Source organism: Cryptosporidium bovis (genome assembly GCF_009768925.1).
Source record: "Cryptosporidium bovis isolate 45015 chromosome Unknown contig_23, whole genome shotgun sequence".
In the NCBI taxonomy this organism is placed as follows: domain Eukaryota; phylum Apicomplexa; class Conoidasida; order Eucoccidiorida; family Cryptosporidiidae; genus Cryptosporidium; species Cryptosporidium bovis.
In genome coordinates, this window is record NW_027125020.1 from 161,923 (window position 1) to 188,832 (window position 26,910).

Here is a 26,910-nt window from a genome sequence, read left to right on the forward strand (position 1 = left end):
ATTTATTGAGTAGATATATCTTGTTAATTTTAATAATACTTGTGTATTTTATTATTAAAATCTAAACTAATTAACTAGATGTGAAAGTAATAATAGTATTGTATCTGTTTTTAATCTTCTATAAATTTGTTCTTATCTTTTTTTTTGTGAATTTCTTTATTATTTTATTACTATGTAACATCATGAGGGGTATAAAGACAAATAGCGCTTTGTAGCGCCAATTACTAAGATTGGCCTTAACTTTGGAAGAGTATTATTGTATACAATAATGAAAACAGTGAATTCTTGCGTTAACTACTATTAATTACGATATTTCTAAGATAAAATTGTTCTATTTCAAACTGTTATTTGTGTTTTCAGCTACTTATAGCTGTAATTTACATACACTTCGGTAATTTTATGTCGTTTCTCCTCAACGTAATTTAGTTTCCATTATATAGATGTTAGTACTAATTTCATGACTAGTGTTACTTAAAAACAAGACTTTGATGTGAATGGAAATCGAAAACAAGATTATGATTAATGTATGTAAAGGTGTGGCACGATCACGGTATTCAATAATAAAAAGAGGGCACAAGAAATATTCTTCAATAAATAAACAATTTCGACGAATTAATTATGTTTAAATAAGTTCGGTTTATTAAAATAATCATCTATATTATTTTTCTAAATACTGTCCTTTATTTAATTACACATACAGTACCGGTATAAAGTATGTTTTGGAATAGGCGGGAAAGTGAATTATATAACATAAAATGTAATTTATAAAAATAAGATGGCAATAAATAAATAATAATAAAGTAGAAACAAAGGGTGTGTTAAACAAGCATTCAGAATTCAAAGGAACTCATTAGTAATTAAGGTGCTTCACGCTATTTTTGGTAATTGAATGTAAGTGGATGATTGTAATATATATAATTTGTAACTCACACATGACAAACGAGTAAATTTCAAAAAGGTGAACAAAATGAATTCAACTCAAGATGGTGATGTGATAATAGAAAAAATAAAATCACTTTTAGGTAATGATTACGAGGATTACAAAGATAGTTTCATAGCAATACACAAAATAGACCCATTGATTAATCCACACAAATTTTTATCTCACGTGGAAAAATACATTGGCAATACAAAATCAAAATTCAATGGGAAATCAATAGGGGGAATTCAACATAATTTAAACAATATTAACAGTAAGACTGACTCTAAGGATAATAATATTAATAACAATAATGTTAATATAGATAACTATAGCATCGGTAGTTATACAATACTAAATGATGAAAATGATATTTTTCTACCGAATAATTTTAAATTGGCCAATTTAAAATCAATTTACAATGAAAACAAAATGCGTAGAAAAGGTTGTATTACTGATAAAAGTATTACAAGACACAAGATAGTAAAATCAATAAGTAGCAAAGAAGATGCTCTTTGGTTAGACTCTGATCTGGATTCATATTCCAGTGAAGTAGATAACAGAATACAATATTTGATCGATGAAATAATAAATAATTTTTCAGAAAGATGGGTTGATGAAGATGGAAATAAGTATCCAATTACTCCAGTTGGTGAAATAAGGAAACAATTAATTGTTAATTTAGGAGCAATAGGCTGTGACAATGAGGGTAACATGAATAATGAAAGTGTTCTTTTATTGGGAACAAAATGTTCAAGTGCAGGAAACTATACACAATTAAAATTAGACAATGTGAGTAGTGATATTGCATTATTTCCTGGACAGGTTGTAGCAGTATTGGGAAATACGAGGATGGATAAATTTAATCAAACTTGTTTATATGCAAAAGAAATAATTGGTGGTCTTCCGCCAAAAATCCCGAGTACAAGTTTAAAAGAATTCAAGGAAATAAGGAATAATTACTCAAAAAGTAGTAGTAACGAATATAATCCCGTACAAATTATGATATTTTCAGGCCCTTATACAGTAGACAACAAAATATTAAATTTTAAGTATTTAGATAAGATATTAGAACATGCAAACTCTGAGAAACCACACATATTGTTGTTGTTGGGGCCCTTTTTAGACTCCAGAAACGAATCAATAATCAAAGGAGATATATACGATTTTGAAAATAATAATTTTTTAACATTTGAGGAAATATACAATAAAATAATATTCAATAAAATAGACAACTTCGCCAAAAAAAATGAAAAAGTGAGAATTTATATAGTACCTTCAGAATATGATATAAATCATCATTTTCCGTTACCACAACCTGGTTTAAATGAGACAATATATAACAATAATTTAAGTGAAAATATTTATTTTTTGTCTAATCCATGTGAAATACATGTGAATGACTTTAAAATAATGGTTACTTCTTCGGATATAGTTACACCAATAACTAATTCAATAATAACAAAGATAAATAACAAAAACGAGATACCTATCGAAGTAACACTAAGCCAATTTTTATATCAAAGAACTCTCTATCCTTGTTATCCAGTCCAACATCCAATAAATCCGAAATTATGGAAAAGACTAATATTAAATGAAGAACTACCTCATATATTTATTTCAAATTATTCAAATAATGGACCATTTATAAAACCTGTAATTGGTAGAGTATTTATCAATCCAACAGGCAATAAGCAATATTCTGGTGTTTCGCTCTTTCTTCATCCCCCGGATGAATCACAAGTAGCCGAGGCATCTAGTAATTCCCAAAACGATTCAGATAATGTTCCTCTTATTATTGAAGAGCGCATTTGTGCTGATGAAATTGAGATAACAAATAATTAATAATGTGATATATATATTAAAAAAACATACATTATTTTAATTAGTCGTATACTTTCGATTTTCTTTTCAGTGTTTCTATACCACCAATCAATTTGGGTTTGAAATCTCTAGGCAGTAGTTTTTCACCTACAGATAATAACTCTCTATATACACCTCTAACTGTTGTTTCACCACTTTTAGCTGCTATTGCGACACTTCTCATTTCTATCTGTATATTGCAAAGATTGCAAACGAAAAATATTGCACCTGCTGCCAGTGAATTAGGACGATGACTTTTATTTATATATTGTTCCGCAGTTCTACAAACGTATTCTGCAATACCTACAATTTCATGTGACAACTGTAAATAATGGCAAAATCTTGGCATTAATTCAGCTGCAGATGAACTTAAACATGTATTCCTCCTTGGTAAATCCTTTTTTAATTTGTTTATTGACTTAACTAGTTCACGTTCTGTTATTGTTTTATCATATGTTATTAATTCCTTAACTGTTCTAGATACACCTTCTTCTCTACAAGCTACATAAACCACTGCCATTGTATTTTTAAGGCTCAACTTTAATATATTTAAATTGCTTTGTTCTTTTATTATTTCCTTACACCTTTCTATAATATTATCGTGTAAACAAAAATTACTTGCTATTTGTCTCAATTGTGAAAATACCTCTTTCATTAAACGATCGCCCGACTCTTGCGAATTATGTCTTAACATTGTTTTCATTAATTTCTTATCTCCGACCAATAATTGAGAATCTGTTCCATCATCTAGCCAAACATCATTCATAGAACCTATACGTGACTTTGAATTTCCATCATTTCCGTCATTCGAAAATGACCTCCATTCCTGTTCATCACTTATAACTCTATCTTCAACAACAACGCCACAGCGTGTACATATTTCTGAACCTGATTTTGATTCATAAACAACTATTGAATTACCTAGTCCACATCTTTTACAAAATTTACATGGCCTATAATTTCTATATAAATGTGGCAATACTTCTGGTTTTTGAAAATTATTTTTTGTGTTTTTATTCTGTATATTGTTATTTAATGAAGTGTTATTATTATTATTAATGTAACTATTGCTTGTACTTGCCGTTGCACCATTCTCACCTAAGTTACTACTTTGTGATGTATGAACTCTTTTATCAGAGTACGGTTGACATTTTAAAATATCGTCACTACCTCTGTCTTTATTTGTGCCTGTATTTCTTATTGGACCGGACATCTTCTCTTCAAATCTGACTGTTTTTACATTATCTGAATCAGCAGCAACAGTATTTTTTGGTGTATGTATTGTTAAATTGTTCATTATATTATTTAAACTGTGTTTGTTATCTGCTTGTATTACTTTCTCTTCCCTATCATTTCCAATACCTGAATTGCTTATACTACCATTCATGTTAAATATTAACGTACCCCGTTATGTAAAGCAATTATTTATATTATCACTTTCCCTTTTCTATACTTATGTTTATTATAAGAAAGGGCAGCAGAATAAATTGCTATTTCTATATTATTGAAATATTTTCAAATCAGTTCATCTATTTTAACTATTAGTAAATACAGTACGGCGCCATCTACTTAACCTTGTATACAAGATAGTTTGGTCTTATAGTTTCGACAAGAAATATGTATATATTACTTCCATTAAATAGGAAAAGAGCCATTGCATTAAATTATTATGTGAAATATTATGCCTTTTATGTTAATTAGATATATTCCATAATATTATATAAAATTAGAAAATGCCAAAAACACCAATATATATTGTTACGGGGTTTTTGGGATCTGGTAAAACAACACTTTTACGTCAAATAATTGACAATGTGAGTGATTTGAAGATAGCAATAATTCAAAATGACTTCTCAGATGAAATGGGAATTGAAGCTCCAACGATGATTGACAAAGATGGTAATTTTTTTAAAGAATTTTTTGAACTTCCAAATGGATGTGTTTGTTGTACTGTTAAAGATGAGTTACTTAAGGCAGTTGAATATTTGTTGAAAAGAAAAGAGTTTGATAGAATATTTCTTGAAACCACTGGCATTGCTGATCCGGAACCTATAATTGAGAAATTTTGGGTTGATTGCGAACTTGAGTCGAATGTTTTTTTATCAGGAGTGATTACAATTGTAGATTCATTCAATTTTAAAAAGTACATTGACCTTAATATGATTAGTGATGACAGCGAATTTATTAGTTACAGGAACCACAAAAATAATTATGGAGATAAAATTGATCCATCACTTTCTCCAGAATTAATTAAACAAGTAATGCTAGCAAATAAAATTATATTAAATAAAATTGATTTGTTAGAAAGCAACTGTAACAATGAAAATAACTTAAATATTCATGATATCGAAAACATTGTTCGAAAAATTAATCCAAGTGCTGATATTACAATTACATCAAAATCAAAAGTTAAAATGGACTGGCTTTTTAATATGGATTCTTATAATATTCATGAAATTAAAAATGAGATCGATAAAGCTTTTAGTAATAAAATAATTACTTCCCACTTCGATAAATCAATTCTACCGAGTATTTCATCAGTCACCTTCTCGTTCAACTCTGTCTATTTTTCTTATAAGTTAATTGAAGAAGCAATTGCTAGTATTGCTTGGGATGATAATAGTGATGGAGAAGCCAACAGCATAGGAAAACTTATTAGATACAAAGGTTTGTTCCGCTCAAAGGACTTAAATGAAGACTCTAATTCCCTGACTTATTTTGCATTGCAGGGAGTTGGTGAAATATTTGAAGTTTTACCTATTGATTTACCAGACAGTGAATCTGTTAATTGCTCAAAATTCTTTTTCCTAGGAACCAATTTAAACAGCGATGAAATCAAGAGGTTAATTGAATCTTGCACTATTTAAAAGTAGCTGGCACATTTTAGCTAAGTTACCGATTTATTTGTGTAAATATACAGACATGCTCCAATTGTAGAATTACTATTTTTTGCGCATGCGATTATCCACATAATTGCATATTTTTTTTGTAATTTTACCGGTAACAAATGTGGCGCCTGTACCGGTAAATGTTGTATATGTCAAATATGAATTTATATTAAAGTATGCCACTTTTTTAAATATTAAAGATTTCTTTTTAAAATACCTATCGAATAAGCTAGCAGAAATAGAGAATTGCTGTTATTTTATTATTGTATTCACTCTTTCTTTCTTTATCCTTTTTGAGAGTACATATTTATGTGAATTATAAATTTTTCTTGATTTACAGTAAAGGTTAGTTATAGGCGTATTTAAAAATGGCAGACAAAGTACAAAGAGTATTAGAGGATATGGTCCCAGAACTTGTAGACCTTGGAAAACGCAGGGTGTTTACGAAAGAAGAGATTAAAGAGATAATACGTAATCGCAGAGCTTATGAATACAAAATATCATCAAGAACACCAATATTAAAGGATTACTTGGAATATTTAAACTATGAATATGAAATTGAGAGAATAAGGAATTCAAGGACAAGAGAACTTAGATTGAAAAAGCGCACTATAGGTGACTATTCTGTAATTCGTTTAATTCACTTTATATTCAAAAGAGCGTTAAGAAAATTTCCATCGGATGAGAAATTATGGCTGCAAAATATTGATTTTTGTTTAAAGTCAGGTTCTTCTAAAGCATTACAGAGAAATTTAATAGCAGCGCTTAGAAATAACCCAACAAAAAGTATTTTTTGGTTATTAATGTCAGATAGAGAATTACAAAACGGCAATTTAAAGGAAGCGAGATCATCTATATTACTTGGGTTGAGGGTAAATAAAGAATCATTGTTACTATGGAGAGGTTTTGTGCAATTGGAAATAAACATTGCATATAAACAATTTTTGTCTTCATTTAAAAACAAGAGCCTCTCACCAAAAAAAATGAATATTAAGGATCCGAGTGTAATTTCATTGTTACCCATGATACAATTCAGTCATAAAAAGTTCAAAAATAACAGCAAAAGAGAAGCATTTATTATCTATATTTTTAGGCAATATTATAAATTGAAAACAGCAATTTTAGAAGATAATTGTGATATAAGTATAATTAAAGGTATGAATGAACTTGAAAATACAATATTAAGCAGTATCAACGAAATGAAAAAAAGTCAACCTTTATTTTCTGTATTTTCAATATTACTTGAAATAATTAATGCGAAAAATGACAAACTCAACTTATTTGATCTATTTAAAGATGAAATGGAATCGGTGATGAATACCAATGACATTAAGTACATATTATTGACATTATTATTTATTTGTAGACTCATTTGTAATTGCATTCTTAAAGATACTCATTTTTCTGAAAACAAGGGTGATATAGTTTTAAGTGAGAATGATCATGATATTGTTGATTTTGGATTTCAAATAACAGATACATTTGACTTCAAAAATGGTAAAAATAATGAAATGAACTGCTCATTTAATGATGAAAACAGTACCATAGAAAATGAGTTTAATATAACAACTTGGTATTCACAAACATGTATAGAAAACATTGCTTCAAATGAAAAACGTTATTTTGAAAATATAATTGAATTGATTAGGTTAGATCCAAATTTTTGGAACACCTGTTTTTTGGAAAATATTGATGTCAATGACTTATTGAATTTATCTTCAAAATATCATAATGTATTTGAAGAATCAGTAAGCAATAGAGAAGTTTGCAAAGACACTTTGTTAAATATAGAATTGATTAATATTTTAAAAAACAAGATAAAAAATTGTTTTTCAAATGAATTAAATTTAAATAAAATGAGAGAAATATCGATAAATATATTAAACGATATAAATAAATTAGAAATTACAGATGATTTTTTGGTATTAAAGTTTTCACTTACAGAAGCATTTGAATCGCTATTCTATAAAAAGGGTACCGAATATTTGAATAATTTGATAAGTGAAAACAAAAACCAATGCGAAACACTTTTTAAATTTGATGATAATATGGATAACATTCATACAATCGTTAAAACAATTAAGAGTTATATAGGAAACATTGGGAATTTGAAAATAAATGACATAAACAACACTTTATTTCTAATTAACTTGACGAATAAATTATTTGATTTAATAAAATGTCAGGTCGAAATAAATGAAAATAAAGTACCAGTTTTATTTGATTTTACTGGATTTTGTAAATGTGTTTGTTGGTTGTATTTAATACTAACTTATAATATAGATAGTTTTGATCATGATTTAAGGATTAAAATAGAAGAAACAACTGAAAGGATTATTAATGATAGTTTGGGTATAGTTCCAAGTTGGTTAGAATCAAGGAACATACCAAATTATGTATTTAACGTTATTTTGCTCCATTCAATAATTCATAACGCCAAAATTAATAATAAAAAATTATTTTACGAGCTATTTTTAGAATATCTTAATAACAATGAAACAAAAATAGACATAAAATTGGATTATTACTTGTTAATAGAAATGCTAAGAAAATACGATAATGTTGATTCTGAAATTATGCTTGATTCAATTAAATCCGTATTTTGTGTTCTAGAAAAGAATGAATGGATCTTTAACGATGACATTAAGATGATTTCTAGACAAAGTAAGAACATAACAAGCATTTCATTTAAATTAGTTTGTATTACATTGATGTGCTTCGTGTACAAAAAATATGTTTCTTACTTAATATATAACGAAACTAATAATAAAGTCACATATCTTTTAAATTGCGACGAGAAAGTTTTGTCCAAATTGTTCTTATTATGGGAAAGCTTAATGAAGGATTGTGAAGATATTAAAGATAAGTCAGACGAATTTTATTTCTCAATCGTTGTTAACTACTTATTATTCCTAAAGTTTATTGATTATCTTAAGCTAAAAAGATATCTACCTCCTACTTTCTGCAAAAACAGTGTTAACCATATTTGCTGTACTGCAGATTTAATTAGAACAATAAAGAGAAAAAATCAGGTCGCTTTGACGAGAAAGCTTTGTTTTGGATTCAATTTAGGCATTTTACAGTATATTTCTCCTGTTGATCCAAAATTCATTCTTTTTATAGACACCTTTTCTAATAACATCGATATAAAAACAAGTCGAGATGATAAAATGTTAAATAACGAGAAAGAGATTTTAAAAACAATATCTAATTCAATATTGAGCTCTTACAATATTGTAAGCTCTACATTTAGTTTAATCCAAAACAACTATTCATAATTAACATTAAGCTTCATTTTTTACAAAACATATTAAATTTGAACCAAAAAAATGAATATATAAACCGTTTTCATATGTAATTTAAGCACATATATTTATAAACATAGCTAAAACTTAAAAAAAGAATTAGTAATATACAAGCGTTTTTTTTGTTTTTCATGTACAAGTTTGGTAACAAGAGTAATTATGAATTTATTTACATTTAGATTCTAAATGAATTATCTTAGCATAATTACTAAGGCTATATGTAAAACACTATTTAAAAGAAATATATGTAGCATTGAAGTCAATATATTTAGTTTATTTATTTTTTAATTCTATATTTGACTTGTCTTAAATTTGCTTTTCTAATATTTATCTTTAAATAGCAGATGCATGAGTGAATGGTAGGAGTGGCGGGGAAACATTTGTTTGTTTAATGTGCAGGAAAAAAATTAAAATTAGTAATTACTAGGAATACAAACAATTGATAGATAAAAGTCGTAAAGATTAAGGTGGTAGAGTTTGGGATATTTTTTTTGGACTTTTCGAATGGTAAAATTAGAGTTTATATCATAACGATTTAAAGAATAAAGGCGTATTAGCAATTGCACCTGCTTATGAATAAGTGCGATAAAAGGGTATATAAATAAGGAATAAGAAAGAATAGGGTTGTGTGAAGTGTAATAAATGTCAAGATAATGAAAGAAGAGGATTACATTAACAAAAAAGAAGAGACCATATCAATACAGCCAAGATTATATAGCTTTGATAATTCATGGGAAATAGAAGTACAAAAAATAAGAAAATCCGGCAATTTAAAATCAACAATAGTTATTGATCAAGTAATAAGAAGTGGTAATATATTCTATATTTCTTTGGTTTCAGGTCAGCTATTAAGATGGCATCCAGATGAAGTAGTAACAGATTTGATCTTGTTTGAATCCCCAGTAGGATTTGGAATAGGAGTGAGTGGAGCAATAGGAAACTTAGATTCAAAAAGCAAAAACAGAGAATCATCACATACTCCGCAAATATTTGTTGATCAAACAGGAAATCATTCAATAATAACTCAAACAGGAAGAGGAGAGACGTGGTATTTACATTCAAGTCAAACAAAGGCAAAGTTCATACAAAAACTTTGTAGTTATTCCATTCAAAGTGTTGCGTGGAACATAAATGAATCATCAAGAAATTCAGCGGTTTCAGCAATAATAGGATGCAAAAATGGTGTTATACTAACAACAATATTAGGACCTGAAATATCTTCGAGTTCAGTAGTATTAAGAATACTGTACGAGATCCCAGGAACCCCAATACTAAGCTTATTGTTGGATTCAACAAGAATTTCGAATTTGGAAAATATTCATAGTAATAATAATTGTGATAATTCAAACAAAGTGTTTTATGATGAAAGTAATGAATTTGAAACGAATAACAATGATGCAACAAGATATCAATATGTATTAACAGTATCTACTCCAAACAAGCTGCTTCTTTGGTACGGCCAAAACAGGATAATGGATTTATTTCTTAAAACTGATGAAGCAGCATTAGATTCATATATATGTTCATCGAAATCATGCATTGAAATAGGCAATTTAGATGAAGAGTATGGATCTTCTATATATAGCAAAATAAGATTGATAGATATTTCAGGACACTATTTTTTGATTTGGATAACATCAAAAATAATAAAAATCTACTCAATAAATAAAAAAAAGAAATTGATTGGAAACAATATAGACAATTACATAGGAAATGTTAAAACATACGACTTTAAAAGTAACAACTTAAAGTTACCAAATAGTGTGGAGTGTTCAAGATATCATATTATAGCATTGTATGATGATTTTGTAGACATTATTTCACTAATAACCGCAAGAAGTATAGCCAAATTGCCAATTAATAACTCATTAATTACAGGAAAATACGTTGATGAGATAATATTAAACAATAGTATCATCGATTTAGATGTAGCTGACTTTAAAAGCAGTAGCTACGGCTCAAGAAAAAGTGATGATACATCGTCTGTAGGAAACATTAATACATCATCATTAATAAGATCGCTTGCAGTAGAATTTTCAAGTAATTACAATAATTTTAGTTCACTAGGAGAAAGTAATTACTCGGAAGAAGGGGTCGAATTATTAGATAAGGTGAGTTTTATTTGGGGATATAGCAATGAGAATTTGTATAAAATAAATATAATAAATGAGGGAGAGACCTTATGGAGGGAGTGGTTGTACATTGGAATGTATGGAGAGTCACTAGTTAGTTCTGACAAGATAATAAGCAAATCTCTCAGATTGAAAAAAAGAAATTTAATAGAGAAACTTCATTTTATAGATTTGATGATTAAAGGAGAAATAGAGGAAGCAGCAGAATTGTTGTCTGTAATAGACGAAGATCTTTCATTTAATGAAATATGCAATATTTTTATCCATTATTCTTGTTGGGAAGGGCTAATACTGTATCTTACAAGCAAAATCAATCAGTTGAACTGCAACCTTAGTAATGAATATAACATAGATAGCAAAGTGGAAGATGACAATAATGTTATATTGAAACTTTCAGTTCTTGGTTTATGGTTAATTGAACTGAATTCATATATTTCATTTATATTAAATGAGGAAACCATAAGTGACAAATATTACTCAAATTTAATTGTAATATTAGAAAAAGTTCACAAAATAGACGAGATTGAGGCAATAATATATAAAATACTAGTTGAGTATAATAGAAGAATAGGAATAAGTTACTATTCAGAATTAAGGAAGGAATGGCAAGTATTAATCCAAGAATACATCTTTTATTCTCTAATTGATTCTAATTTAGTTAATAAATGTTTTGAATTATTTGTTTCAATAAACAGCAATATCTCGAAAAGGGATACACTGTTGGTTAAATATTCGCCTATACTGGGTTTATTGGACTCAAAAAGATTTATATCGCTAATTAAAAGGCCATCTTTCTCTTCGGTAAATATTAATTATATATTGCCATATCTAATAGAACTTAAACAGTTAAATAGCAGTCAACTAGACAGCACAGAATTAAATAGGTTATCAATACTATTAATAGAATACTATATATCACTAAGCAATAAATGCACCAATGAGCATAAACTTGAAAGGGTTTCAACTAGAGTCAAGCTTTTGATTCACACAGAGACGTGGAAGGGAACAAAAACAATATGGAATGTACTAGCTATACTTTGCTCTAAACTTGACAACGGGGAAGAATTTCTGTTATCATATATAACTCCTTTACTTGGAAAAGCAAGAAAAGATAGTTATATTGACGAATTAGAACTTGAAAATGTTAAAAAAACGGCAAATAACAACATTAACAATATATCATTATTAGAATACAATATAGACTTTGATATACCTTTTTTACTAAGCATATGCAAAAGAAATCGATATAAAAAACTAACGGCATATGTTTACTGTTTATTGGGAATGTACGATTCGGCAATGGGAATATGTATAAAAGAGTTAAACAATACAAAATTGGCAAAGGACATAATATACAATTTTATTGAGGATTATCATTTAAGAAGAAAATGGATATTAAATCTAATTAAACCTCTTGCTTATAATAAAGACATTCAAGGTCTAACTAGATTGCTAAATGCATCACCAAGATATATTCTAACATTGAGTGATATACTATCGATTATTCCGGATGATGTTCAATTGAGTTTGCTCAGCGACATAATTAAAAATAATATAAATCATTTCGACGACATTCTTCTCAAAAGAACAAAATCTTATGCAAATTATAAACTGTCCAGTGATAATCTGGCAAATGACTTGTTTTTATCCCACAAATGTTACAATATAATAGACCCAAAAACCGATTTATGTTTAATATGTTACAGAAGTTTGTTTAATTTTAAAGGATTTACTGTTGAAGATATCAAAGAATTTATATTAGCACTAAGAATAGGTTCAAGTGATCAGTTTAAACTTGATATTATATTAAATAGCTTTTTTACTATTTTGAATAAAAATGAGGAATATCAACGTTATTTGTTTTTAAATGGTGATTTAAACACGAATATCCTTGTGTTCCCATGCTCACATTACTTCCACTTTGGTTGTTTTCTATTTAAATACTCAGTCATAATGAACAATGATGAAATAGCCAAGCTTAACAGAATTATAAATGGCATATGCAAATACTCCCAACTTCATTTAAATTACAGTGAAAATAACTCTAATGGTAACAAACACAAAAAATTTCCAATTAATGGATCAAAGTTAAGTGAAAAAAATGTACTTACTTCCTTATACAACCAACTGATTAATTTTATAAATAGTGATTGTCTTATATGTGGCGAACTTATGATTCGAAATATAAATAAGTCTTTCTTAAGTGACAACATTAATGATATTAGCGATATATAAAGCAAATAGGCAACACAACATAACTGCAAAAACAACAATTATTCATATAATTATCCCAAAATTTAAATAAACAATTTAATATTTATCACCATTTCATTTATTAACAGTATATATATTACTTAATCAGTGCTTTATTAAACAAAACCATAACTATTTTTATGCATAAATTATGCATATTTTCCATCATCCAAACGCTTCTAGTTGTATCTGTTTTTTTCATATCCGACAGAAAAAAAAACAAATAATCACTCACTTCACGATTCACTATATTGCATTACGTCTCATAATAGTTTGTATTAATTTGAGATTGTATTTTCTGTGGCGCCAAGACTTGCATCTCTCATTTTTTGTATGCATGCGTTTTTCCCCACACTTTGCACTTCATTTCCAATGATATTATTATTACAGTGCACCATTGGACTGATACCTATCGATATCACATTAAACCCAATGTTGAATAATCTATTATGGTCTAAAAAGTTTCTACCATCGAAAATGTAAGCAGGTTTTTCCATAACATTAATAATGCTCTTAAAATCAATACTGTTAAAAGCGTCCCAATCTGTGCAAAATACAAGTGCATGAGAGTCTTTAAAGCAATCTTGAATGTTTTTAGTCACTATCACATTTGAGATTCTTTCTTGATTAATATTAATATTTTGTTTCAAACACAGGTGTAATTTTTTCTCTAATTCAATAATGATGTTATTAGAATCGACACAAGGATCATATATAATTAATTTTGCCCCTTCATCAATAAGTTTTTGACATACAATTACTGCAGGTGTCTCTCTGATGTCTGATGTATCTTTTTTAAACGAAAATCCTAATATTGATATTTTTTTGTTTTTGATATTATTAAACATGTGTTTAATAATTTTTTCTGAAAAACAATTTGTCTGATATTCGTTTAATTTCGATACACTTTTCCAATACAACGCATCTTCCTTTAAGTTATAATGTTCAAATAAATAAGATAAGCACAATATGTCTTTTTTAAAACAGCTTCCGCCAAATCCGAGCGATGCCTTTAAAAACTTACTACCAATTCTATTGTCGCATCCCACTGCTCTTGAAACTTGATCAATATTTGCTCCGGTTATCTCACAAAGACGTGATATCGAATTAATTGAAGATATTCTTTGTGCTAAAAAAGCATTAGATGCTAATTTTGTTAGTTCAGAACTCCACGCATTTATCATTAATATCTTTTCTTCTGGAATCCAATTTAAATATATATTCTTTAATATCTCCATGCTATACAATGTATATTGACACTCCATCTTTCCACCTATAAGCACTCTATCTGGATGCTCTAGGTCATATATAGATGTTCCTTCTGATAAAAATTCAGGATTTGATATAATTGAAAATTGTATATTCCTGTCTAGTTTACAAGAATTTAATGTTTCTAGCAACAAATCACATGTTTTGACTGGAACTGTTGACTTTTCAATTATTATTTTGTTTCTATTTGAATACTTTGCTATTGATCTAGCACATTCTTCCCACATAGATAAATCAGGTATTCTATCTTTACCAATACCGTAATCTTTAGTCGGTGTATTTACTGCAATAAATAGAATATCACATTCTTTAATTACCATTTCCACATTTGTTGTGAAAAATAAATTAATGTTTCTTGTTTTATCTAATATATCGTTTAGCCCCGGCTCATAAATAGGTGGTACTGACGAATTCCACTCATTTATTCTCGTTTCATTCACATCTGCAGCATATATCCTTAAATTTGGGCATTTATACGCCATCATTGCCATTGTAGGTCCTCCCACATATCCTGCCCCAATGCACCCTATTTTAGTTACGTCTATATTGTAATTATCGCTTGTCATTCCTTTCTATTAATTTCTAACTATAAAAACTACTATATTCGACTTTGGCTTAAAATGAATTAAATCTTTTAAATTTCACTTATTGAAAATATATACACATGTATATATATTTGTCTGCAACTATATACCTAAGCATATAATTATCTCTACTTCAAACTTAAACAATAAATAAGAAAAGACTGTAAAATTTCAATCTTTTTTCCCTGTTAATTATAATAATTTCAACATTTTGTTTCTATTATTTCAAATTCATTATCCTATTTTCAAATTTATGCTTAACATATTATACTCATGTTAACTCTCGAATTTAAGTATAATATTATTTCATAAATTGAATACATACAATGTAAAATATACAAAGGATAGTTCTAGAAGAAAAAAACTAATAAAATGAGCTGCCATTTTTCCTTTCTTTACTCGTAGGCTTATACAACCTAATTTATTAAGTGCGAAACAATATCAACTATTTATTTTATTACATTTACATCGTCGCTTCAAAACTAATCAGGTAAAAACATAAGACATAGCAGCTATTATTACTTTTACAGTATCCCATTAAATAACACAAATTCAGTTGCACAATTTAAGAATTACATTTACATTACATATAGATCAACTTTAATAAAGAATCACTAATAAATTATTACCTCGCTTGCTTCTGAAATACCCATTCTGTATTGTCCAAAGGACAAACATTCCTTGTTTTGAGCCATCTAGAAATGCAATGTAAATGAAATGCGTGATTACACTGTCCCCATGTTACAGAACACTCCTCATTTCTCTGTACTGCTCCAGTATTTGCCTGACACTCAATACATAAATCCATAATATGATTTCTACATATTGCACAATTATCTACAACAATATCCCAAGACCATAACGCAACTGCATTCCACTTTTTTATCTCAAATCTTTTATGTTGAGTTGTATTTGTTTGTTCATCTATCATATTATATTATTCAAATATTTAACATTATCTACCTTACTTTCAATCTCTTGTTACATTTAGCCCAAACTGAATACACTATTATTGTACTTTTAACATTTAAAAAACAAACTTATAAGGGCGGGTTCAGCTGAGATTTTTATCATTAGGCAAAAAATGGAAATAAAGATTTTATTTGCTACTAAAAATATATGAAAAACACACAAATTTATATTAGCCATAAAATAAATAATAATAAAACTTGAGTAGAATTAATTTTTAAATGTATACTTTCCCACTAGCAAACCTTAGCCGCTTAAATGATTTTGTGGCGCCTTTTCCAATGTCAGTTTGGACACTAGCTGAAGATAATTGTTTGAAAAGAGAGTTTTAAAATATTACTTAAATGTAGCATAACACAAAGGACTTTAAATTAATAGTTAATATGGCAAAAGGTTTAAGAAGCAAGGTAAAGAGGAGGTTTCGTACGGCAAAGAGGCTATTAATAAAGAGTACTTTAGAATTGAAAAGAAATATAGAAAAGTCTAATGAGCTCAGAAAAATAGGCGAGGGTACATATGTAAGAAAAGATCCTCCACTAAATGCTTTCTTGTATCCAGAAAATTGCAATGCGATTTTTCCTCAGAAAAATAGGGACATATCTGTAGACTTTAGATCAGAATCAATAAGTGGTATAGCAGGTTACATGGGACCTGGTAACAGAAGGAAATATTACCCAGGAGAAAACATACCTGCTCTTAGTATAATGGGAGATGGCAATTTAACAAACAGTAGAGATATCGAGATAATAAACAATATGGGCACAAATGAAATGAATATTGATAGTGTTAACCAGAGCGATAATTTAGCTATAAATAGGAATAAGAAAGTATCTATACCCGTAATTAAAGATAATATAAAGGGTGTTTATGAAGCAAGTTTTAAAAAGAAGTAATATATAAGTAATTAGCGTGTATTTCTCTTTTTCTCAATTGTTTGCCTTTTATTATTTTTTTCTCATCCATTTGTCAATTAATGTAATGAATTAGTAAAGAGGAAAAAACAAATTACGTAAATGCTTGTTAATAATGAATACACACTATTTCTGTCATTTTGAAATAAAAATATAATCATGGATCAAATAATCTACAGATGTACGAATTGGATTGGGTGATATATCTTACCCATCTATAGTTGTTTTGCCCAAACTTGTCAGATATTTTTAAATGTTTTATTTGAATATTTGATAAATTAAACATAGGAATTTCAAAACTCAAAAGTAAAGGTCCGATTTTTTCTTTAATTTTATTCACATCAAAATTAGAGTTAAAATTAATTCTAGCTTTCAAAGCTATATCCGATCCAGTATATATTTTTTTAATCTTCCAAACAATTCGGTTATTCTTTTCATCAAATTGTGAAGACTGTGGAATTGGAACAAGTGTATTTATTGTCTCAAGTGTAACAATAGAGGTTTTTGTCTTAATTGGACATAATAATGTAACATTAGTAGCAAAAGAAGATTCGGGAATATCAACTTTTAATTTAATTACGACATCATATTTAGATGACTTTGCATCGTTGTTTAAAGATTCAATTAATGTTATAATTTTAAATGGTACCTTGATTGAGCCATTAGATATCCTATAATTCATTACAATTAATTCACCTTCTGGTGGCCTAAGAGAAATTGATTTATTTTTTAGAAATTCGTTTATATCAACACATTCATGAACATTAAAGTCATCTATATATGTAGTTTGATTCTCCAGTTTTTTTATATTCACATTATTAAATAAATTTTCTTCTTTTAATATAATGTTATTTGAAAAACCTAAATTAAGTTCAGGTCTACCAATTAAGTAACTTTTCATTAGAATACCTCCTTCAATATTAAATGTAACCACCTCACTTTTGCTATTTAATATTATACTTAATCTCTCGAATACGTCCACAAATACTTCATTATTTCTCTCAATTGTTGGAACTGAGTTGGTTAAAAATGATACTACTTTACTTTCAGTTGTATTATTTGAAATTGTTGTTACCGGATTTATTGGTCTTTGTGACGCATTACTAGATATCGTTTTTGGTCCACTTCCTGTTGTGTTTGAATTTAACACGTTATTATTATTCATTCCATTATTAATAGGGACTCTCGATAATGAATTATTTGGAGGTAAAAACCCTATTGGAAGCATTGAAAGACCACCTGATACTGTATTTGTAATACCCAATATATTTTCCGCAGAAAATATATCACTTCTTCTATAGTAATTTTCATTATTTAATATCTTTGTTTCATTATAAACACAATATTTAAGTTGGTCTGTATTCACTAATTGAGGGTACCCGTAATCAATTATTTCATCTATAAGTTCATAAACAAGAATAAAATTTCTTCTTATACAATCCTCGTTTATTACACCGCAAAAATCTCTCGTTAATTTTATTATTCTATATAACAACTCTAACACATATGTTGGGCTCATATCATATTCTGAGCTTAATATAAAAAATAAACCATTTTGACGCAAATATATGTAATTTATCCCATCATAATATATTATTGGAGGTTCATCGTTGTTATTCAATTTTATTTTTTTATAAAATAAGTCTTGAATTCTACTTAGACTTCTCTCCCCCACACCGTTCTCACGGAAATCTCTCAATATTATAGTATCACCTCTTAAATTTAATATGAAGAATTCTTTCAACATTTTTTTAAAAATTTTCAGTCTTTCACACTAGCCATTTAATATTAATTTGCACGATCATGATCAGTTATATAATTAAATATACAAAAAACGGCGCGCGCGCCTCTTGGTTTAGTTATTGATATTAAATATTTAAAAATTAATTAATAATAAAATAGAAACCAAGTTTTTTTAATTAAATGATAATAATATTTAATTGTAGACTTTATTAGAATTTGCTAGATAAAAGTTTGATTTTTACTTGTTTAAATTAGGGAACTATAACAAAGCATGCTTTGAGTCGTGATACCTGGAATATTGTTAATAAATGCTTCTTTGAAGTGTTAATTAATAATTACACAAGGTATCTCGTATTTGGCACTGCAAAATTAAGCCGAGAATGAAAGGAGTATTTCTATTTTGTTCTTTTAGTTCATGGACATTGGTAGCTACTTAATTTCTCTTTGTAAAACAAGGTAGTTGCTTCTATTACATGATTACAATACAAATTTTCATACAAAAAAATCAAGATAATTTTACCGAGGAAGTCTATCTAAATCATAAGTATATACTAATTTCTAAAATTAAAAATAATAACTTCTATTACTGTCAAAATATATGAGAACACCATTAATTAATTTAATATTGCATTCTATTTGTCACGTCTTTGTTATAATATTAAGTGACCTTTAGTTATGCTATTGTTCACTTTATATTTGTTTTAATACCTTAGGCGTATACCCAAGAGTGCTATACTAAATAGAGTACGGTATCGTCCATAACCAGTGAGGTTAATTTGCTTGTCATAATAACTTATACAAGCAAATGAACAATTTGTACCGGAACATGAAGCATATATATAGAAATAGATTAATCGAGCTTTTGTGACATGGCAGGTATTTTGTCATAATGATACGTTTCACATACAAAAGTTTAGAATAGAATATTTATTCACTTCTTATCCTCTTGTTTTGTATCGATTTATCCTTAAGGTTCTGTTCTTCAACACACTTTCTTTCATCCGAATTGGTTATATTGGTATTATGAAACTCCTCCAGGCACGTGTATGCCATAAATGCGGGATAGGATTGTGTTGCTGTGAGTTGCATTGCCCAATTTGAATCTTCTTCAAATTTATTGGCATAATAACCAATGAAATCTAATGTAAGCTGTTCCTCCATCTCAATTTCTGAATTATGATTATCATCGGTGTTTAAAAGAAAGGTGGTAGTATTAGAAATATTTGAAGTAGGAAAAGAACCTCCAGCAACAGTATTATTGTTGCTACCATAACCATCAACAGGAGCCGGTCGTATTACAAATATTAGTTCTCCACCATGCTCAGAAAATATATTAGATAATTTATAAGCTGTTAATCCTCCATCTACATAAATAATTTCGATTCTCCAACCAAGAATGTTTGATATAGCGTCAATTAGGTCACTTCTTTCTTTAATATAATATTCATTTAATGTTTGATTCCTTTTTTGTTCTTGGTAGTATTTATTTTTTAATTCAGAATAATTATCTATATTATCTTCAACATTATTCTTATTTCCATCTATATTTTCCATGTTAAAAATCACTTTATTATGTTCGTATAATTTTAATCTGTCATTTATTAGCATTATTTTATTTTTAAGTTCATCATTTTGATTTTGTAAATTATTTGATGTCTCTAACAATGAATCCCTTTCTTGTGTCAATGTATCATAAGCAACTCTGATACTCCAATAAGTTTTTATTTCTTCATTTCTTAGTTTCAATTCATTTTCTAAATGAGTAATTATTTTCATTTTTTCCTCCAAATCTAATTTACTTGTATCTTGATTGCTTATTATACTCGTTCTACTGCTGTTTATTTCATTAGCTGGGTTAGAATCTAATGCTATTAAATTACCATTTGAAATCTCTCTAACATCCTTAATTATTTTTTTGTTATCTATGACTTTACCCTCTTTATTTAAACATTCTTTTAATACAGAAATTTCACACTCAAGTTTTTTATTATTTTCGATCAATAAATTAATTTCATTTGTCTTTAAATTTAATTCTTCTTCGTAATGTTTAACTTCTCTTTGGCTAACTTGTAAATTGCTTTCTAAAATATCTATTTTGTTCTCTAATTCAATTTTTGATGACTCTATTACTGTTTTTGAAACTAATATATCTTGATATCTTCTCTGAAATTCAAATATTGCACTTAGTACACTAGTTGGTGATATATTTTTGTCATTAATATGTTTATCCTCAGTTAATATCTCATCCGAATTGCCATCGATGTCATTTAAAGATGATGATTTACCAGTCATCTCTTTTCTTGTGGTTTCATCATCTTCCTTTACTCCAGACTCAATAAAAAATGTTCTATTATTATATATTCTTAAATTTTGAGTGTACCTTAAAGCCATGGTTTCCCACTGTTTAATTTGTTGATTTAATGTTGAATTTAATTTTTCTAATTCTATCATTTTCCTTAGCCACTCTTCAGACTGCAATAGTTTTTGAGACTGCTGTTTTATTACCTTCTCTTGATTATTCCATTTCTCTTTTAATTCCAAATAATTCTTTTCGCTATTCTCCAATATTTGAAGTCTACCCTTATATTGTTCTATTAAAGACCTATAATTCTTACTCACAAGTTGTTCATCTTCTGCCATTTTTAACAGCTTTTCTAGCTCTGTTATCCTATATTTATTATGTAAACACTCCTCATTTAGTTTTTGTATTTGAAGATTTTTGTTATTTACCTCAATTGAATATTGTTTTTCAATATCTTCTTTTTGTAGCAACATCATGTCATTTAATTTATTATATTTTAGTTCCAATTCATTATTTTCATTTCTTAATTCTGATATTTCATTCTTATATTTGTATTCAATTCTCATATTATTTTCCTCAATTTGTATTTTTTCTTTTACTTTATCATTCAATTCTTCCGATTGTTTATTTAGTTTATTTATAAGATCCTCATTATTATTCATTAATGACTTGTTCCTATTCTCTAAGTTTTCATTCATTAACTCCAATCTTGTTTTTTCTTCCATTATTTTTTCATTTCTTTTCTCCAAATTGTAAACCCTTATTTCAGATTCTTTTTTATACTCCTCATATTCCTGTTTTAACTCATTTATTTTTGTTTTTAAATTCACATATTCAGACATCTCTGAAAATTTTGAATTTAATTCTTCTAACTCCAATTTATATTTCATATTCTCTCTGTTCGCATCTGCCAATTTTTTGGACAAGCCCTCTATTGTATTATTCATCTCAAATTCTATGCATTCTTCCAACCCATCGTCTCCCAATAAGCCATCCAACCACTGGCAAATTTCCTGAGCATATCTTTTTGCTTTTCTATTCTGCCCAAAATCAGACATTCTCCCACTTTTTTACTCCCAAGTGATAAAGTATATACAAAAAGGGGGAAAAGAAACAAACAAAACTCAATCGATAGTTAAAATAACTTTCACATCTACTACTAGTTAACACTCAATTTATCTTAATATTTTATTCCTTCTCTTTCAAAGGGTCAGTGGCTTTACAGATATTTCTTTGCTCTTTAAAGTACAATCATATCGTCAACACTATTATTCATTTTTTACCGCCACTTTACTTGTAATAAACCGTTATACTGTTCAGAAAATTAAGAAATATAGAAAAATAAATATAACACCTATTAAAAGGATATACAAATTGAATTTAAAAATGATAGTAACAATAGCAATAATGAAGATTTAACAGTACAAAATTTATTTTTATAGAAATATATACGAGGAATCTTATTATTTTTAAATGCCAATGCAAATGTGTGTGTGCTGTGTTTTTATGTATATATTTAATAATTGCCATGAGGTCAATCACTAGACTTTCTTAATTCTAATTTCAAGTTACAAAATTGGTGAAATGGAAAATATTCAGTATAAAAATTAACACAAGCAAAACTTACGAAACTGAATTTAATCTTCATAGCTTATAATTAATCAGGTGAAATTCCTATTACATTGCTTATATGTCTGAGTATATCGCTTTGAATATCATTTTCTGTACTTAGTAGTTCTAAAAGATAATCACTTTCTCCGCAAAGCCTTCTCCCACCTAATATGGATTTTGCAATATTGATATTTTTATTTATACGACTAATTCTATATTCAGCCCACTTTTTTTTACTATCATTTTGTTGGTCCCCTTTTTCATAATTGTCATTGTTATTATTTTCATCTTCTTGATCAAAATAGAGTCTATCGTTGCTTTCAGGTCGCTCATCTTGTTCCTCAAATCCATCATTATTGCCAATATTGCTCCCACTAATTTCAGTTGTATATCGATGACTTACTTGACCATTTTCATACTCTTTTGATATTAAATTCTCATATTTATCTCTAAGTTCATCAATAACTCTTTGATAGCATTCCATTAATTCAATTCTTTCGTCACAACTTGATTTTAACAAAGAATACTCAACATCGAGTTCCAAATCTCTGCATAACTCAGACTCTTCATTATCTGATTTGCTCTCGTCTAACATAAAATCTATCTTATTTTCAATACTATTTACTCTAGAAATGGAAATTTCAGTACTATTAATTGCCTTGTTAATCATACTAATGGCCTCATCATTATTTTTATGAGCGGTCTTAAAGTCAACTTCTTCCCATTCCAATTTTAGCATCTCCAATTTATCAGACAAATTTTTCAATTCTGCTTCCTTTTCGCTCTTAAGATTAAAATCCATTTCGTACTCATCCAAAACTATTAATATATTTTCTATCATTCTAGAAAGTTTTTGATATCTTTCCCAAAAATTTATCTTCGTAACAGCATCATACCTGCAGCCAACACCTTCAATGTTATTCATGACCAAAGAATTCGGAGATTCATCCGTAGTTCCTGGGCTTGTACTTAAATCACCATTATTCTTGACCCTCTTCATTTTTTATTTCTGCTCTCTTCAGAAAACAGTTGCTCGTTTCCACTAGAAACAATATATAATGAAGAAAGAGGCGAGTTAATTTCAAAAGTAATAGTTTTGACTTAGATAGACTAATTTTAAAAAGGGAATATAGAGAAAACCACTAAAATACAACACTTTTTTATACTCTCAGGTATTCTCCGATTTCACACAATAAAAATACAACCTAACAATTCATAAACTCCCTGTTTCATCTATATTCAAGCGAAAACTCTCTATTTTATATTTAATCAACTTTAATTTAGTTAAATCTAATTAATTGCATTTAACAACAAAATTTACCCCCTTTTGGAATTGGCAAGATTAATCCGCGCCTAAACCTAGATACCCCAAAACGGTATTGCACATATATGTTAATCCTATTATAAACTTATAAACAACATTCACCTAATTAATATAATTATTTCAACTGCTAAAAATTATGTGGATGTGTACAAGATATGAAAACGCGTTTTCAAACTATTTTTGATGCTTCCACCATTTTTTACCATGGAATTTATAGGGCTTGAGCTTCAAAGCCACGAAAAAATTACCCGACCCATATGTCTATTTTTCATATATAGTTTACCACTTGTGCTTTCTTAACCTGAACTTGTTTAGCAATAATTAAATAGGGTAGTAAAAATACGCAAGTTAGGAACTGCATCGAGGTAATATTTTATCTAGCCATTTGGACATCGCTTGGGATTTCACGCGAAAGTTACACACTAAATATCTATAATTATTCTTTATCTTGCTTCATTTTAAATAAAGTACTTCCCTTAATCATTTGTTTTTTTCATATACAATTTCCCTGGTCAAAAAAAGAAAATGTCAATATTATGTATCGTCTCTAGATAGACATATCAATTACGCGTCAAAAAATACCGTTTAAAATAAAATTAGAGAGAATTGACCACTTTTTTGATCTTATATTTTCGAAACGAAGAGTAAAGTTTTAATACATATAAGGTTGTAAGCATTTATAAAAGGAAGAAACAACTGTTATTACGTTAGGCTTTCATTTTTTTAATGTAAATTTGGTGCAACTTTATTTAAATCCTGAGAAACAGTGTATGTACACTTATACATAAAAATATATATTATAATCAAATATTAGTTTGAGAAAATAAAGCTTTTTTTCTGTATATTATATATAATAAAATTGAAGGTTTGAAGCAGTAAACAATAAAAAAACCTATTTGATACGCTAATTTAAGGGTATGAACTAATACAAATGCAACATTGTGCCGTACCAGGTAATACTTTATCAGTACTTGCTCCGCAACTTGGGTCAGCATTGCAACTAGGATCTATTTTACAGAATGCCTCTAACAATACGAATTCAGGGATAGTTCCTCTTAGGTCATCGCCTCATACACAAAATGGGCAATCGCCATCTCCATCTCAAAGACATAGTGTAAGTCAGCAGTCAAGTACAAGCATTTTAGTCCCACAGAATCATTTTGAGAATAGTCAATCCTCATCTTCTTCATCATTGCCCTCAAGTCTTTTAGTTGATATAATTTGCGAGGTTGCGGATTTTAGTGTCGATTTGGCTCTCAGAATATCTCAAAGAACAGGCACGCAATGGAGGCCTAAGATATTAAATTATCAAAAGCAGATGAAAAGACCAATTACAAGACAACATTTTGAAGACCCGAATAAACCCAAAAGACCTCATAATGCCTACACTCTTTGGTGCGAACATATTAGACAAAAAGTACGTGAAAAGGACCCAACTAGATCACTACACATAAAGGATCTCGCTGAAATGTGGAAGAATTTACCAGAGTTAGAAAGGTCTCCATGGGAAAGAAAGGCCCAGGATGTTAAACAAAAATATCTTGTTGATATGGCTACCTATCGTACGGCATCAGGTTCTCCTTCTCACCCCCAGCCTTCAACAAATACCCCCTCGAATTCTATGCAACAAATTTCAGGGATTCCAAATCAAAGAGAATTCTATTCATGAATTCCGTACTTATTCTTTTAATTGCGTAGCATCTTGCCTGAGTCTTAAATAATTCTATTTATTGCGATGTCAAATGCTACCATTAGCTTATAACGTCACCACCAATATTAACAAATCTATTATTTAGTTGAATTAAACGTAACATTTATCATATATACCATTTCTGTCTGCATATGTGCACTTTCTTTTGTGGCTTTGTAGTCATATCTTTATACCGTTCTTTACCATCACATTGCTTTCCCTCGTTCCAAGCTACAGTTTTGACACACTTTCGAAACAATCCGGTCCTATATTTCAATCTCTTCCACAATCCACTCCATTCTAATAAATTGAGGTGTTCTTTTTGACTTATAGACTATATATATCCACTGTATTATGCGTTAAATCCAATTGCTTTCAAATGGAATTTTGACTTCCAACTGTTCGTCGTCTTCAACCCCTATCTCCTCCAATAATTTATATTTTTCAATCAAATCGCCGTCGAAATATACTTTGATATTATCATTTATCTCATTTTCACCTAATCCAGGTGCAGTAATGTTTTTAGAAACGTACAAGACAATCTTGTTCACCGGATCTTTTCTAAATATCGCAATATTGAGAACTTTAACTATTCTTATTTCAGACTCTCGTCTTTTATATACCTTAACATTTAGTTTTATTACTGATTCTTTTGAATTTTTTTCAATTTGTTCGTCCTTTTCATCTTCATCATTATCCTCCACAGTTATTATTAGTGACTTACCATTAGTCTCGCATTTATCTATGTGTTTAGCGTCCTTATCTGATGGTTTTTCATTATTTTCAATGTCATTTCTACACTTTGCATTATCACTGCTCTGTTTTAACTTCTTCCCAATCTTCACTTTTTTTGAGCCATTTGTCCTCTTTTTTGACAACTTGCCGAGCCTTTTTTCTATTGTCTCTTTAGACAGACTTACATCCTCACCAAACAGTAATTCATCATCATCTATTATTTCGTTAATAGACATTTTTCATTTACATAACCCAACTAACAGACCGATTTAGCAATTTTAAATGCATAAATTACATATTAAATCTTACTTTGAAAATTCAAGTCTATTATTATACTTCTCCTTTAATCGTTATTTGAATTTATTTCTGCTTAAAACTAACTATATAGCAGAAAACTAATTTACTTTTACCA

The 26,910-nt window shown here is 28.4% G+C and overlaps 13 protein-coding genes across 13 annotated transcripts; 6 read left to right on the forward strand and 7 right to left on the reverse strand.

The window, feature by feature from the left end:
• Window positions 1-967: 967 nt before the first annotated feature.
• On the forward strand, window positions 968-2,764 carry FG379_001606 (DNA dependent DNA polymerase alpha subunit; the record flags this gene model as incomplete). The annotated part of the gene is made up of 1 exon (XM_067327209.1): window positions 968-2,764. The coding sequence occupies one exon, from the start codon at window positions 968-970 to the stop codon at window positions 2,762-2,764; it is 1,797 nt and encodes a 598-aa protein (XP_067184127.1).
• Window positions 2,765-2,804: 40 nt separating this feature from the next.
• Window positions 2,805-4,169, reverse strand: FG379_001607 (uncharacterized protein; the record flags this gene model as incomplete). Its single annotated transcript, XM_067327210.1, has 1 exon — window positions 2,805-4,169. The coding sequence occupies one exon, from the start codon at window positions 4,167-4,169 to the stop codon at window positions 2,805-2,807; it is 1,365 nt and encodes a 454-aa protein (XP_067184128.1).
• A 346-nt stretch (window positions 4,170-4,515) lies between these two features.
• FG379_001608 (cobW protein) lies at window positions 4,516-5,649 on the forward strand (the record flags this gene model as incomplete). Its single annotated transcript, XM_067327211.1, has 1 exon — window positions 4,516-5,649. The coding sequence occupies one exon, from the start codon at window positions 4,516-4,518 to the stop codon at window positions 5,647-5,649; it is 1,134 nt and encodes a 377-aa protein (XP_067184129.1).
• Window positions 5,650-6,038: 389 nt separating this feature from the next.
• Window positions 6,039-8,948, forward strand: FG379_001609 (uncharacterized protein; the record flags this gene model as incomplete). Its single annotated transcript, XM_067327212.1, has 1 exon — window positions 6,039-8,948. The coding sequence occupies one exon, from the start codon at window positions 6,039-6,041 to the stop codon at window positions 8,946-8,948; it is 2,910 nt and encodes a 969-aa protein (XP_067184130.1).
• Window positions 8,949-9,628: 680 nt separating this feature from the next.
• FG379_001611 (uncharacterized protein) lies at window positions 9,629-13,342 on the forward strand (the record flags this gene model as incomplete). Its single annotated transcript, XM_067327214.1, has 1 exon — window positions 9,629-13,342. One exon carries the CDS (start codon window positions 9,629-9,631, stop codon window positions 13,340-13,342), a length of 3,714 nt encoding a protein of 1,237 aa, XP_067184132.1.
• A 296-nt stretch (window positions 13,343-13,638) lies between these two features.
• On the reverse strand, window positions 13,639-15,195 carry FG379_001612 (UDP-glucose 6-dehydrogenase; the record flags this gene model as incomplete). Its single annotated transcript, XM_067327215.1, has 1 exon — window positions 13,639-15,195. The coding sequence occupies one exon, from the start codon at window positions 15,193-15,195 to the stop codon at window positions 13,639-13,641; it is 1,557 nt and encodes a 518-aa protein (XP_067184133.1).
• A 643-nt stretch (window positions 15,196-15,838) lies between these two features.
• FG379_001613 (RBX1-like protein) lies at window positions 15,839-16,144 on the reverse strand (the record flags this gene model as incomplete). Its single annotated transcript, XM_067327216.1, has 1 exon — window positions 15,839-16,144. The coding sequence occupies one exon, from the start codon at window positions 16,142-16,144 to the stop codon at window positions 15,839-15,841; it is 306 nt and encodes a 101-aa protein (XP_067184134.1).
• Window positions 16,145-16,565: 421 nt separating this feature from the next.
• FG379_001614 (uncharacterized protein) lies at window positions 16,566-17,075 on the forward strand (the record flags this gene model as incomplete). Its single annotated transcript, XM_067327217.1, has 1 exon — window positions 16,566-17,075. The coding sequence occupies one exon, from the start codon at window positions 16,566-16,568 to the stop codon at window positions 17,073-17,075; it is 510 nt and encodes a 169-aa protein (XP_067184135.1).
• Window positions 17,076-17,250: 175 nt separating this feature from the next.
• FG379_001615 (uncharacterized protein) lies at window positions 17,251-18,840 on the reverse strand (the record flags this gene model as incomplete). Its single annotated transcript, XM_067327218.1, has 1 exon — window positions 17,251-18,840. One exon carries the CDS (start codon window positions 18,838-18,840, stop codon window positions 17,251-17,253), a length of 1,590 nt encoding a protein of 529 aa, XP_067184136.1.
• Window positions 18,841-19,763: 923 nt separating this feature from the next.
• On the reverse strand, window positions 19,764-22,196 carry FG379_001616 (uncharacterized protein; the record flags this gene model as incomplete). The annotated part of the gene is made up of 1 exon (XM_067327219.1): window positions 19,764-22,196. One exon carries the CDS (start codon window positions 22,194-22,196, stop codon window positions 19,764-19,766), a length of 2,433 nt encoding a protein of 810 aa, XP_067184137.1.
• A 599-nt stretch (window positions 22,197-22,795) lies between these two features.
• FG379_001617 (uncharacterized protein) lies at window positions 22,796-23,749 on the reverse strand (the record flags this gene model as incomplete). Its single annotated transcript, XM_067327220.1, has 1 exon — window positions 22,796-23,749. The coding sequence occupies one exon, from the start codon at window positions 23,747-23,749 to the stop codon at window positions 22,796-22,798; it is 954 nt and encodes a 317-aa protein (XP_067184138.1).
• Window positions 23,750-25,004: 1,255 nt separating this feature from the next.
• Window positions 25,005-25,742, forward strand: FG379_001618 (structure-specific recognition 1; the record flags this gene model as incomplete). The annotated part of the gene is made up of 1 exon (XM_067327221.1): window positions 25,005-25,742. The coding sequence occupies one exon, from the start codon at window positions 25,005-25,007 to the stop codon at window positions 25,740-25,742; it is 738 nt and encodes a 245-aa protein (XP_067184139.1).
• A 380-nt stretch (window positions 25,743-26,122) lies between these two features.
• On the reverse strand, window positions 26,123-26,734 carry FG379_001619 (uncharacterized protein; the record flags this gene model as incomplete). Its single annotated transcript, XM_067327222.1, has 1 exon — window positions 26,123-26,734. The coding sequence occupies one exon, from the start codon at window positions 26,732-26,734 to the stop codon at window positions 26,123-26,125; it is 612 nt and encodes a 203-aa protein (XP_067184140.1).
• Window positions 26,735-26,910: the final 176 nt, after the last annotated feature.